The following is a 14,473-nucleotide window of genomic DNA, read 5'->3' as shown; positions in this document are numbered from 1 at the left end:
ATATATATGGTTGAAAATGCATAGTGGTGGAGCACACCTTTAATCCCAGCACCAGGGAGGCAGAGACGGGTAGATCTCTGTGAGTTCGAGGCCAGCCTGGTCTACAAGAGCTAGTTCCAGGACAGGCTCTAAAGCAACAGAGAAACCCTGTCTCGAAAAACCAAAAACAACCTAGTCTGGCTCAAGATACAGCTTTACTTGGTAGAATGCTTGTACAAAATGCATCAAAGGCCAGTTTAGATCTCCAGTGCTGCATAACGCCTATAATCCCAAGTGTTGGGGGGGGGTATCAAGAGTACAAGATTTTAGTTACACAGTGAGGACAAGGCTCAGATACATGAGACCTTGTCCTCCTTCCAACAGCTCTGGAGACAGGCTTGCACACTTTTCTCACAGATTCATGCAACCCTCAGAGAAAAGTGCTAAGACCCTGTAAGGACATAGTGGGCAATATCCCCACATATCACCTTAGCCCACCATAGCCTAGAATCTCACCAGAGGTAAAGGAAGCAGGCTTGTTCTGGAGCCCTCTGAAGTCTACCTCCAGATTTCCCCCACAAGGCTTAAGCTTAGTGAAACAGCTGCAACACAAACACAGCAGAGAAGTCTTCCAATCACAGGCCCTGGCAAAGCACAGGACTCCCCTGGGGGGTCTCCAAATTCACTATACACTGCTACAATTACCAAATACACATGCCCGGAAATTCATGAATGGGACAGATAATGTTCTGGGATTTCTGGTAGAGTCAGGAGTTAACAGGAGCCAAAAAATACACGGGGTAAAATATTTGCTCCCTCTCAAACTTACAGCACCCAAAACTACTGACGGCTTAGGTAGTCCCTAGAACTCTGTGGGTATTGCTGGGCAGAACATCTGCGCAGTGCTCGGTTCCTATCCGTTCCCTCACCATCTCCTCAGATGTAAGGCTCTCGCAGAACCTGTTCGATGATGAGCCTGTGATAAGCTGGACAGTCCGACGGTTCAGTAGCGTACCTCATCCTCACAGATGTTAGCGGACATTAACTGATCCACATGACACCCCTGAGAGACATTACCCCACAGAGCAGTGGGTACAAGGAAGGTACAGAATCATCCCGGGAAACATATCACACCTCAGAGAACAGCCTAAGCATCCCATCCTGACCCTATGACAAAGGCAAAATGGATTTTCTCAACATCCTCCCCACCATCTCATCCACCCCCAAGAAGTATCTTCTAGCCAATTCCCAACACCACTCCTTCCTTTTTCCAAACAGCAGCAACGGTCACAACAACACCACCAAACTTTCATTGAACACATGACTTAATTATTATTAGTAGACTTAATCTACCTCTGAGACTCCAACTGTCTTGACCAACACAGACTGGTGCTGAGGAGGAATAAATTACTACTCAGCAGAGAACACCCATCTGCAGGTGTTCACTGGAACATCAAGAACAGTCTGATGGAGCCTGGCTGAGCAAGCTACTGAGCAAACTCAGTGCTAGTGGCTTGGTCCTAAGGTACCCAGCAAACATTGGACTTGGATGAGACCCTGGGGTGAGCTCAAGATGATCAGAAATGAGTTTATAGCCTCATAGGCCCTGGCATACGGGCTGGGTCTATAAGAGGCATGAAAATATCCCAAAAGACTAATTAGTCTTTGAATGCTATTGGAGTAAGAGACATTAATTCCATAAGGTGGGTTTCCTGTAACTATTGGTCATGTTCTGCCTCCTATGGAGTCCGAAAAGGAATGGCTTCTGCTTAGCTCAGAAGGGTAGGTATGTTTGGGATCTGTACTGAATTGCTAGGGATAAAGGAGGCTAAAACAGCAAAAGAGACCTGAATGCAACCCTGTGCCCCTTCTACTCAAATCTAGAGCACATGTTTAAAGATTTCCCATCTGCAGGGGAGCTAAAAGATGAGCCTGCCTGGCGCACATATGTGCCTCAGACCAGATCTGCTTGCAGGGCTGTCCCTCACAGAACCTAATTTAGTCCAGATCACCTCCATGTAAGGTGGAGAGGGTGACTGATGAAAAGACAGAGGAATTGTGAGAAAGAAGATAAGCGCACAGAGAGACCCATGCCAGCCATGCCAGCCGCTGGGGAAGAATCAAGACAAAGCATTACGGAAGGAGCTGGCAACATTGTATCCACACAGAAAGTGACAAGATGCGGGAACCTAAGGTGGTTGCAACCCTCGACTGCCACTTTAGGCTATAGGGGCCAACAATCCTGCCCCAATCAGTCCCAGATCACATTGGCAGCCATGATCTAACACTGTGCCTAACAATCTCCATGACCCAGCCATTCAGGACTCCAACTACAAGAAGAGGGGATTTGCTGCTACCACCATCACAACCTGGAATAAAGTGGACACTCTCCTGGCACAGCTGCTGCCACCAGGAAAAAGTGGTCAAAGACTCCAATAGCAAGAAGTTTGCGAGGAAGGAGTTAGTGGTTAAAGCTCCCTCTAGCTTTAGAGGGAGTCTCAGTCAACCTGGCGTGGGCTCCAAAACCAGGTGCAGATACAGAACATGGCACCTATCAGTTATCAGAACCACTCACCCAGCTGGAGGATTCAGGGAAACATCTGAAGAGAGAACTAAAGAGACAGATATCCCCAACTGCTCGACAGCACAGGGCCCTGAGACAGCTCAGACGTATCTGGGAGGCACTCGCGTTTCCTCACTGGCCAGGGTATGATCTATGATCTGAATTCCTGTCTGTCCTTTATCAGCTATGTGACTTGGAGGAAATGATTTACGTTTACACACACACACACACACACACACACACACACACACACACACACACACACCCTGTGAGAGTCCAGGGCTGTGAGGTTTGGAATCGGAAGTAGAAAGGACCTAGCACTTACTTGGCACACTGCACAACCCGGAAAGGCCATGAGTACATGAACTTCACCACAGCAAGCCTCTATCACTGTACCATTTCACATCTCTAAGCAGTCACAGCGGCTGCCATTTGTGCCCCCAATTACATTTCCTGGATCTAGCTTTTGTGGGGGGGCCTGTAAGCTTGGTAAGCAGAAAGCTTCCAACAGAGGCAGAGGAACTTCCCTAGGAACCACAGAAACATGTTGCCAGGCAAATGACAGCCTGGGTATTTGTTTAACTTAGGTTCCTGTCAAAAAGAAAACTTGATGGCTGATAGCCCAAATATGACTGCATAGAACCTTCCCAGGAAGCCTTCTGCTCCAGATTCCCAAATAAACCATTCCCAAAAGTGAGGCAGGGACACCACGCACTAAATCAAGTCAGTGCCCCTGCCCACCACTCTCACCCTCCAGCTGCCCAAGGATCTTATGACAGGTTAGACAGCTCAGGTGCCAGGCTCTCGGAGTGAGGATTGGTTTATAGAATACCCCCAAAGAGGCCCTTGACCTAACTCCCTACTCTGTCATTCCTCTGGTCAGGAATTCTCAAAGAAGTTTTGCCTCTCAACTAACTCCAGGCTGGGGCTAGAGCTGGGGTTTGGATGACCAAGTTATAGAATTAGCTTAGTAATAGAGAGAAAACCACAAACTGCTTTCCATAGGAGTCTATGCTTTGGGAAATAAGGAAACCAGGAATGGGTTTTGCAGAGAGCCAGAAATATCCAAGAGCGTAAGCAGCAGATGAATATGAGGCATTGTTATGACTGTCATTTGCAAGAACTCAGCGGAGCAGAGGTCACTAATCCGTCCTTTGAGTCAGGAGCTGATCTGCATCAGGGCTCTGAACAGATGTGTGTCCCAATTTGCACAGACACACGTGTACACACACGCCACACAGCTGTGAGCCCTGACCTTCACCCAGTGATGCTGGCCTCTACTGGAAAAGAGCAGATGGACTGGCTGGGTTTGGACAGGATGGACACCCAGGGGAACCAGATTTGCCTCTTTGATGTTGAAAACCCAAAGCAGAATGAACCATTATAAGGAGAGTTCCTGGGAGGAGGGGTAGAAAACTTGGGTTACAGGCTGGGGAGAAGCTATGAGAAGTACAGGAACCAAAGGGAGCAGAAGGCAGAGGCTGGACCCACAGGGAGCAGAAGGCAGAGGATGAACCCACAGGGAGCAGAAGGCAGAGGCTGGACCCACAGGGAGCAGAAGGCAGAGGCTAGACCCAATGGAATGCAGAGGGCAGAGCTGGGTGTTGGGTAATGCAGAGACACCAAGACAAGATCTCCAAGCTCAAAACATCATCTCTTCTCACCGCTAGAATGTGACTATTAAAATAAAAATTCAAGCCAGGTTAACCCTTCAAAATGTCCTGGTATCTAACATTCAGTCACCATCTAGCTGTACCTGCCTCAGGGCTGGGGTGTGCTGAGAGTGGGAAGGTTCCCAGCGTTTTCACAAGAAAAAGCAAAATCCACTGTCTTCCTTGGAGGCCAGAAGGACCATCTCCCTACACCACAGAATGTCAATGAGTGGGGGGGAGGGGAACGGCATGGCACTGCCACCTAAGGCAAGGACTGGGGAGAAATGGTTCCCCTCTGAGTAAGTCCCAGTGATCAACTACACATCCCCCAGGCTGTGCAAGAGCAATCACATGATCGCAGCTGATTTGGGAACGAGGGGGTGGAGTACCGGAGGGTTTTTTTTCTTTTCTTCATTGCTTTTCTGGGGTGGTGGTGGTGGTAGTGATGATAATGGGGGTGGCGATGAGGCTGGCAAGAAAGACTGGTGAGCTAGGGGGTGGCTCTTTCATCCAAATGAACCCATAGAGATCCGTACCTACAGTCTCTCTTCCAACCTGATCCCATCATCTACACGAATCACACATACGCTTCAGAATGTCCCTGAGGTAGTAAACTAGAGCGCCAAAGACTTTTTCCCAAAATGGCCTTTCTGCTTCAATGTGGGGAGAAAAGCTGCCAAGACAGAAGGCCAAGGAGGCGCCCTAAAAAGGGCGCTCCCCACTCCCAAAGCGCTGGAGTGCTGGGTTACACAACAGGTGGGAGGGGTGGCACAATTCCCCCTGGCACGGGTTCACTCAAGGTCCCCTACCACCACCTGAAGTCTGCATTAAGGACCCCACACCGCTGCTGCTCCTCCTCCTGGCTGGCTGCACACCTGGAGGACCGCGCCGGGAAACCCTCGCCATTGCTTGGCTGGACCTGGGACCCCGAGGGTTTCAAGGATCCTAGGAGGGCGCAGGGTCTCCCTCCCACCCACCCATCCTAGCCCCCTCGCCCAGGCGCACACGTACTGCTGTAGAGGGTGTCGATCCAGGAGAGGCGCGGCAGGCCCCGGTGGCTAAGCGGCTCCATGCCGGCGACTCCGTGCGGCAGCGGCTCCTTGGTCAGATGGGAAACCCGACCCTCATCGCACAACAAAGGAGGGAGGGTGCTGGCGGGCGGGGTGCCGGGAGGGGCGGCCAGACTAGGAGGCCGAAGTTGCAGAGCTCAGGGTGGAGGAAGGCGCGCCAGGGAAACAGGTAGCAGGGAGGAGCAAGCCCGAGCTGCCGAAGTGAGGGCGGGGGAGCGCCACCGGGAGTCCAGTGTGCCGTTGCGGCCACCGCGGACCCGCTGCGGATCTGGGAGCCGCGGCCCCGCAGCCCGCGCGCCAACTAGCAACTTCCCCGGGGCTGCGCTGCGCCCGGGGCGGGGGGCGGAGGCGGTAGCCAATCGGCGTGAGGCTCAGCGCGCCCACCCCCAGCCGCAGAGGACCGGTGGGGTGTGAGAGCAGCCCGCAGCCCCACCGACGGCCTCCAGCCGGCGCACAGAGCTCCCGCGGGGTCTCCGGGCGGCGGCGCAGGGCCAGAGGCTCCCCTCCTCCTCCGGTTAGGCTCAGCAGAAATTCTGGCAACCTGCAGACTAAGGAGACCTATGGGCCCGCAGGGGTGACATCACCTGCCACCCCAGGATCTCTAAGCACGATTTTAGGGTTGGTGCAGTTGCCAGGCCCCACCTCTAGACAAGGCATGGGCAACAGAAATGGGTCAATGGTGTCCTGTACCCCTCTGGAAGGCTGGGCCACCCGGGGATTGTTTCCTACCAAACCTTAAAGCACCGCATCTATTCAAACATCCTTGACCTTAGAGCTCCTCAGTTTCTTCCTCATACCAGGGGTGGAGAGTTAAAGTAAGGTCGACCGCAGGGGTCAGGGTCAAACATTAGCATCTGAGGAAGGACCTTCTCTCACTGGTGCCCCATTAACGCAGAGAAGCAAACTGGGGCACTGAGGTCCTGGGGGTCCCCCAGTCTCTCCAGGAGCCTCAGTGCAGGAGGCCTGTCATACGTGCATAATCACATAGGGTTAAAGAAAGATCGGGGTCGGATGCCTCAGAGAACAGAGCCTTAAACAAAATTCCTTCCTAACAGCAACCTCAACAGCACTGAAGGCTTGGGGGTGGGGAGTGGGGCTAAGATACAGGACCCATGGCAACTTTCCCATAGATCAGGTACACAGATCTCCTTGGGCCAAGTGTCTTGGAGACAGAACTGGACTAAAAGGGACTCAGACTAGGGTGGTCCAGGACAGCAGAGGCCAAAGCCTATGTCCTGAATTCCCAGGAAAGAAGGCAAGCAAACCCACCAAGGAAGACCAGTATTAGACCTTTTCTATGCCAGGATATCCTATACTATCCCATCCCATCTGCAGACAGCTTAGCAAAAACCTTCTTGGACTCCAGGAATACAGAGATCTACAAAGAGTTAAGCTCCCCTATGACCTCTATGGAAGGCAATGTTGTTGGCACCTACAGAGCACAGAGGAGGACTCTTCTTCATCGTAAACAAGCACAGGTCTAGTTCTGAAGGGTAGTTCCATATGGAAACCTGTATCCAGCCTGTCCAGCTGTCTGTGTGGACACCAGCCTCCACAGCTGCCTAAGAAGAGCACAGGACAGAGCCGCTGGAGCTCTGGGAGGCTCAAGCGTAGATGCTCTTGTGTATAGGAGCCCCTACAGGACATGGAGGCCCTCCTGTACCCATTCAGCTCTCATGACTCCAGTCCTAACCCAAGCTTCTGGCTTTGTGGCTTGCAGCCCTCCCTGTTCAACTGTTACCCTCCCACTGTCTCTGGCTGGGAGGACCAAGCCGACACCTGGAGTATGGAAAAGGAGGGGGCGATGAATCTCTAGCCATACTATACAGAAATAAGAGTTCCGGGATGGGCGAGGGAGCAAGCAGGCTTTCTGAGGAGCAGAGAAAGGACAAGCATATTCCTTATTCTTACGCATCAATCTGAAGGCACAGAACCCAGGAAAAAGGGAAAACGTGCCTGGCTGGGGATAGCTTATCAGCTACAAACCCTTGAAGGCTGCACTACAGACCCCTCCCCACAATATCCAGACAGCTCAGGCCCTCTTGCTACACCAGAGGGATTTTCCTGCGGGCCACAGCCCCACATCTCCATATCCGGTGCTGACTGTGAGGAGGCCATGGATATATGTTTCTATGTGACTCACATACATTTGCATACATTTTACATTTTTATCTACGAAGACTTGAGCAAGCTATTTTCAGCGCCCCGCCCCCCCCCAACTAAAACGTTGCAGTTGCTTTCCCTAGTGTTGTCACAGATGCTTTATTCTACATTCTGTCCAATCTTGCTCAGGATTGTCCCCTCCACAATACAGTGTAGGGTTCCGAGACAACCTTGCAAACCACAGTGCTAATATCTGACAGAATACTTGCTGTTTCTGGCTTGGATCGTAAGAGGTTTTTTTTCATAAGGATGATCTCTCTATGGATATCACTGTTCCTTCAGTTTCCTTCCTTTCTTATCCCTTATCCTCCTCCCCGCCCCAACTTTCTTTTTGCACACTAGGAACTGAACTCAGGATCTTACTCATGCACTCTACCCTGAAGCTGTATCTCCAGCCTTTTTTTTCTTTTTCTTTTTTCTTTTCTTTTCTTTTTTTTTTTTTTTGTTTTTTGTTTTTTGAGACAAGGTTTCTCTGTATAGCTTTGGAGCCTGTCCTAGAACTCCTTCCATAGACCAGGCTGGCCTCGAACTCACAGAGATCCACCTGCCTCTGCCTCCCGAGTGCTGGGATTAAAGGTTTGCACTACTACTGCCTGGCTTCCAACTCTCTCTCTCCTTTTATCTTTTGAGATAGTGTGGTTGCTTGAATGAGAATATTTTCCTCAGGCTCATATATTTGAATATTTGGTGCTCAATCCTTGGAACTGTTTGGGGAGGATTAGAGGGTGTGGCCTTGTTAGAGGAAATATGTCACTAGGGGCCAATTTTGGGGTTTCAAAAGCTGGAACTAGAGACCTATGCTACCAGACCCAGTTCTTATCTCAGTTTTCTGAATTTTCCAGATGAGAAAACTGAGGCACAGTTCAGTGACCCAAAGGCTAGGATCCTATGCATGCCACCTCTCTGTCAGCTGACTGGTAACCCTAGGCATTGAAGGTCCCTGGAAATCTTTCCTGGTCCATGAGTGAGAGACCATCTGCTATAACCCTTTCAATTTTGTTCCATAACCATCTGCCCACCTGTTGCGTAACAGTTTCCTCCAAGACTGAAATATTCCTTCCTGCTGGGAAACTCCTTAACTAGGAAGTAAACAACTTAAAACAGCCTCAGGAAGTTCCAGAAACTGACCAGATTCACTAGACACCTCCCCACTCCCCCCAACTCCCCCAAACCTCCCACCCCATAGAATAAGCAATAAAAGCTGAGCATTCTCCTCAGAAGGAAGGAAGCTAAGCTGAAGACTCAGACCAGTCCAGCTACCCAAGGAGGTTTAGACCATAGTCATTTGGAAAGGACTCTCCAACCTTTTGAGCCACCTACAGACTGTGCAGTATGCTCTAGGTTTCCCAGCTTTGGTGAACTGTCACCCCTGCTGGGGTGGGCCTTGGTGGGGTCATTTCTGCTCCTGTAAGTAACCCCAATAAAACCCGTGGACCACCAAGCTGGATTTTGGTAGTATCCACTGAAGGGCCCTAAGCATAGCAAACACGGCTCTGGAAGGCTTTGCCATTCCCCCATTCCCTCTGCCTTGCTGAAACCATCAGATTGCAGTCCTAATGCTAGTCACCAAGGTCTAGTCCCTTATTTGTTCCCTTCCTGCTCCGAAAGTTAACTACCAAGGTCCAGTTATCAAAGTATTAAAGTCCAGCAATCAAACACCCCCTTCAAACTACCCTAATTCGTATTCCCAATTTAATTAATTCATAATTAAATACCTCATCCCAACACAGGGTTTCCCCTTTTGCCTTTATCAATTACCATTTGCACACAGGCCACATCTGTCTCCTCTCTGTCCAGAGGCAAGTATCCCTTCCCCTTCTCCTTTGTCCTCTATCTCCTGTTTTTCTCTCTTACTCCCTGCCCTTTGTTCCTCTGGGGCAAACTGGTTTCCCTTTGAGGGGTGAACTTGGTCTTGGGGTGTCCTGTGCAGATGCTGGTCCTTCCATCTCTACTTGGCTCTGTCATGGGCTCCCTGTGTTAGGTCTCTTCAGGAAAAGTTTCCTTACACAACACCACTTCTGACCTGTTGTCTAGGGAAAGGTAGTTACTTGAAGAATCCCACCACACAGCCTGATTCTAACATTGTGTGCAGAGATAAGTGGATGGGTTTTAGACCACCTGGGTGACTTGAGATAGTAACAAACGCCTCCAGTTAGGTCAAGGAGCACTGAGGGTAGAGAAAGGCTGGGGAAATCCTAACTCAACACACACTCTGGGAACTAAGGGGTTAAAGAGCATCGATCTCTGTAGTTTGCCCAAAGCCTGCTATCCTGAAGTGCTCTTAACCCCAGCTATCAGCCAGATCTGTCAGAGCAGCAGGAAGGGATCCTCGTGGACAGACCTCCCTGATTTCAGCTAAGTGCCTGGTTCACCCCAAGTCCAAGTCAGCATTCAGTACACCACTTCCCCAAGCCCCTAGCAACCATTCCCTATCCATATCCCCAACCTATGCACTCAGTTTATCCTGCCCCCATCTCCATGGTTACCTACCTGCTCCTCCCTCATCATAGGATTTAAGGTTAGCTACACGGCCTTGAGTGTTGAGCTGGTGTTGAGGGGCTGAGTAGAAAGACATACACCTCATTCTGAAGACCAGCAGCTCTCCCACCCCCCTTTATTCCCGTGCTACTCATTGCTTCTCTTAACAACCAGACCTCACTCTACCAACCACTTGGCCTGGGGGGAAACAGGGTGATGTCACCCTAGAGCAAACTATGTAGCTCCACTTTTCTTCCCTTCTTGTGTTAGCAACACAGCTTCACTGTGCACCACAGGAAGGGCCCAGAGGTGTCTGTTTGATCACCCAGTGGTCACTCCTGGCCAAGAAGAAAGAAAGGAAGGGGAAGGGGAAGGGGAAGGGGAAGGAAAGGAAAGGAAGAAGGAAGGAAGGAAGGAAGGAAGGAAGGAAGGAAGGAAGGAAGGAAGGAAAGATGAAAAATGTCCTGTTGCTGGGGCCACGCAGAGAGCATCTGTGTATGTAAACTCTCCAAAAATGCTATTACAGCAAGTGACTTCACACACAAACAGGATTTTGCCAAAAGCTCAGCCAATTGGCACTCAAAAGTGCATGTTTAGCCAGGTGTAGCAGTGCATGCACACTCGTGATTGCAGCCATTCTGAAAGGACCCAAGTTTGATTTCCAGTATCTACATCCTGACTCACAACCATCTGTAACTTCAGTTCCAGGGGATCTGACACCTTCTGGCCTCTCCAGGCAGTAGGCACACACACACACAATGCACAGATATACATGAAAGCAAAACACTCATACACATAAGATAAAAATATTTAAATGCATATTGAGTCATAAAAATTAGTGAGAGCTAACACTGATTCTTAACTGCCAGGTGCTGCTCCGTGAGCTTTACTAGCTTATTCTGGCCTAACCTTCCAGTGAGCAAGAGAGGTCCTAGGACTGGTTCCATTTCACAAAGAAACAGAGCCACAGAAAGGCTGAGCCACTGGCCAGCCCGCAGAAGGTGGCACTCGAAAATGAATCAAGTCTGAGCCCAAGAGTCCATGTGTGTAGTGCTATACAAGCCTATGAATGAACAAATGGATAAACAGAAGGGTTAAGTCCAGGGAAGAAGAAACTGGAGCTACATAAAAAAGATGGTGTCATTCTAGAACTCCCAGGAGCCACCAACATGTAAGCAAACAGAGAACTGTTTCCCAAAGAAAACCACATCTCCAACAGGCCAGATGACCCTGCAGACAAGCTGGACAGCGATCCAATGACAGGCTGCTAGGCCAGGTCCCTAGCCCTCGGCTTATATGCCTAAGCTTTTCCAACCTTAGTTTTCACAGGTGCAGAAGGTGGCACCCAGGTAAGTCAGGTACATGACCTCCAGGTCTCTTATTTGCCCTGAAAGACTATAAACTCTGCTTCCCAAAAGATCCAAGAGTAGTCTGTTTCACAGATGAGGTTTTTGTTGTTTGGTGAATATGTATGTGGTTGGATTTTTTGTCTGTTTTTGTTTTTTTTTTTTTTTTTGAGATAGAGTCTCACTTAGCTGGCCTAGAAATCATTATGTAGATAGACCAGGTTGGTCTCAAACACACAGGGAAGTGTTAGGATTAAAGGCATGTGTTGCCATGCCTGGCAAGTAGCCTGTTTTAACTCCCTACTTCATTTCATTTTCCTCGGTAGAGGCAAAGCAGCATTTACTGCTCTCAAAATGCACCTTCAGTTCTGAGGTCTGGGAAGAAGAAAATTCCCAGGGTGTGCTTACCACCAAGCCTGCGAACCTGAGTTTGATCCTTGGGACTCACATGGTAGGCAGCAGACTCCCTCCAAGTTGCCCTCTGAGCTTTCCTGACATCCACATTTGTACTGTGGCACTCATATGCATGTGAACGGGCGTGTACACACACACACACACACACACACACACACACACACACACACACACGTAAGTGAATGAATACATGTAAATTTAAAGTAATTAAAGAAGACTTGGCCTAAGACTCTGTGCTTTGCTCTTCTCCTAACTGTCCCCGTCCAGTCTCCTGGCTTTTCCCAGAAGACAATGAGATCTACAGACAACAGAAACTACCTTTCAAGCCTCCTCCCCACCCTAAACCCAACTCGTTTCTATAGAAGTTTTATGTCATATATCTCAGGTTGTATCCCTACCCCCAAGCACAAAAAAGAGTATCATGGCAGAGCAGCGGGCTTAGATGAGGAGGGTCCCTTCCCAAGCTCCAGCTAACGTGGCCCTCATCCAACAGTGGTCAGCTCTCTCTACCCAGGGCTCAACACGGGAAGGTCCCTATAGTTGGTGAGATGACTCCACAGTGAAGTCTAGATCCCCTTCCCTCATGTACTTACCTCTGAGTCCCCATCAGCATTTGGAAAGATGCCAGTGGAAGAAGACACAAGGATTCTCAAAATCCCCAAAATCCAGAGATCAAATTCAAAGGCTCCAATCTCCTCACTCCAAAGAAGCAGAGTCAAGTCCAGCAGAGGTCAGTCACAAGCTGGCCCTCTGCCCTCCTGTGCTCATCACTGCCCTGAAGGCGGCTGTGGTTCCCACTCTTTTATTCTGAGTTCTGCAGATGCATCCCAGCGCCAACCAACACTGTTCTTTCTGCCAGTAGCTCTGACACCACCCTCCAGGCTGGTTCTGTCCCCTCAGGCTCAGGAGTGGTTGCAGGAACTGAGAATGGTCAAGGAGATTGGAACAACATCCAGCAAGACAAAGACAAAGACGCTACTGACCCTGGACAGTGGTGCTTGCAGTGGTGCCGTCTCATTCTATAGATTTAAGGGTTCAGCCCGAGGGTATGTAGCAGTGTCTCTTTAAGCATCAGACCTCTTTTAAGGCAAGTTTTCTCTGCAGTGAACTCCTGTTACCACTGGTCCTGCGGCAGAAAACAAGGACTCTCAGGTGCCATCTGGTGGCCAAACATAGTAGCACCTCAGCCTCACGAGGTGTTCTAGATAGGCAGCCTCCAAGGACTTGGACTCAAATCTCAGCTTCTCTAGCAGACTCTATCTAGGGCTGCAGGTTACCATTGTGAGCAAAGAGTCTGAGAAGGCCAGGAGGAACAAGAGTGGTGTAAGCAGAGGACAAATCCTCCAGTAATATCGTCTTAAAGAATACTTTTATTTTTATTTATGTGTATGCTTAAGTATCTGTGTGGGGTTATGTGCAAGTGTCTGTGAGTGCCCACGGAGAACAGATTCTCTTGGAGCTGGGAGTTAATAGGCAGTTGTAAGCCTTGTGACATGTGGGTGCTGGGAATTGAGCCCAGGTCCTCTAAAGAGCAGTAAGTGCCCTTAACTGATAAGGCATCTTTCCAGTTCCTCTGGTAACATCTTAAATGAGATTTGCTTGCTTCCCTATTGCCAGCTATAGGGCCTTGAGATGTAGCCTAATATAACCTTGTCCTGTCATCAGAAGACAGTGGTTCCTAACTGAGAGAGGAGCAGCTGCCATTGCAGTACCAAACAGTATTGTTTTTAACATGAAGGAGCAATTCAATGGGCAGAAGCCAGCAATGCCAAAAGTATTATGTCCTTAATGTCAACAGTATTGATGACACTCTGAGGTTAGCAGAAAGAAAATGGTTCCTTGGCAAATTCCAAAACCCACTTTCTTTCCCCCGTAATGCTGCCTTTGGTGTCTTCCCTAACCAAACACAAACAGGTCAGAGAAAACTTCCAGAGCCAGTTCTGGATTCTTTCCTTCTACCCCACGGATCCTGGAGAATCCAACTCAAGCTGTCAGGCTGGCCAGCAAGCTCTTTTACCCACTGAGTTTGCCATCTTGTTGGCTCAACATCGTCTTTATAAATGTAGGGGTTGATGGGGGAGGGTTGGTCTGGCCCAAGCCACTTCTACAAGGGGTGCCAGTGTTAAAGGTTGTCCCTGCCTGGAAGCCAAGCACCTAAATCTGCATCCAGTCAACCCCCTCTGGTTCACCACTCCTCTGGAAGGGAGAAACAGACAGGCTGGTATGGTAGATCCTCAGGAGTCCAAAGATGATTACTGAGAAACCACAAGACCACCCATCACAATCCCCTAAGGGACCACCCCGTCATCTTAACGTGGAAGGGGCTGACTCAGCCCAGCCGTGCTCTGTGCGTAGGAATTGTCCCGGGTTGTGCATTTCTCACAGGGCGCGCTTTCAGCTTCTCAGTACAGAGTGTCGTGACTCTGAATCTCCTCTCCGCACCCCGTTCTAGGCTTCTCAGCTCCATGGCATACACACAATCTGGTGCTGATAGGAGAGACCACACACATGACTCAGAGATCCTAGTGGAGGGGAACGAGAAAGAATGGGACAGGTAACAATAGTCAGTGGAAGGTGTCAAGGGTCTGTTGGCTGGAGCAGCCCCAGGCTCATTAGGCTGACATCACAGAACTGAAGTTCTGATGAAAGTCTCTACATCTCAAAGCCAGAGGCAGCATGCTGCGACACAACTCTAACGCCACTCCTCTTCCCAAGGCACACCGATGGCACTATCTGCAGATAGCGCATTATTCTCTCTCTCTCTCTCTCTCTCTCTCTCTCTCTCTCTGTCTCTCTCTCTCTCTCTCT

General features: G+C 49.7%; 1 protein-coding gene across 3 annotated transcripts in view; it reads right to left on the bottom strand.

Annotated features, from left to right (window-relative positions):
• Positions 1–14,473, bottom strand: part of Abr (ABR, RhoGEF and GTPase activating protein) — a 210,493-nt gene that overhangs the window by 146,092 nt on the left and 49,928 nt on the right. Inside the window, exon 1 of one of the 3 annotated variants that reach the window (XM_013347242.2) lies at positions 12,259–12,332. The exons of 1 other annotated variant lie outside the window; for it this stretch is intronic. Coding sequence is in view for 1 of the 2 variants with exons in the window: in XM_013347240.2 (XP_013202694.1) it covers positions 5,206–5,266 (61 nt within the window). In the remaining variant the exon portion in view is untranslated. Of the gene's footprint in view, positions 1–5,205; positions 5,739–12,258; positions 12,333–14,473 lie in introns of those variants that run through there. One more of the 3 variants, XM_013347240.2, reaches the window with a different exon arrangement.

This window comes from Microtus ochrogaster, chromosome 7, assembly GCF_000317375.1.
Source record: "Microtus ochrogaster isolate Prairie Vole_2 chromosome 7, MicOch1.0, whole genome shotgun sequence".
NCBI lineage: Eukaryota > Metazoa > Chordata > Mammalia > Rodentia > Cricetidae > Microtus > Microtus ochrogaster.
This window is presented reverse-complemented; position numbering and strand designations above follow the sequence as displayed.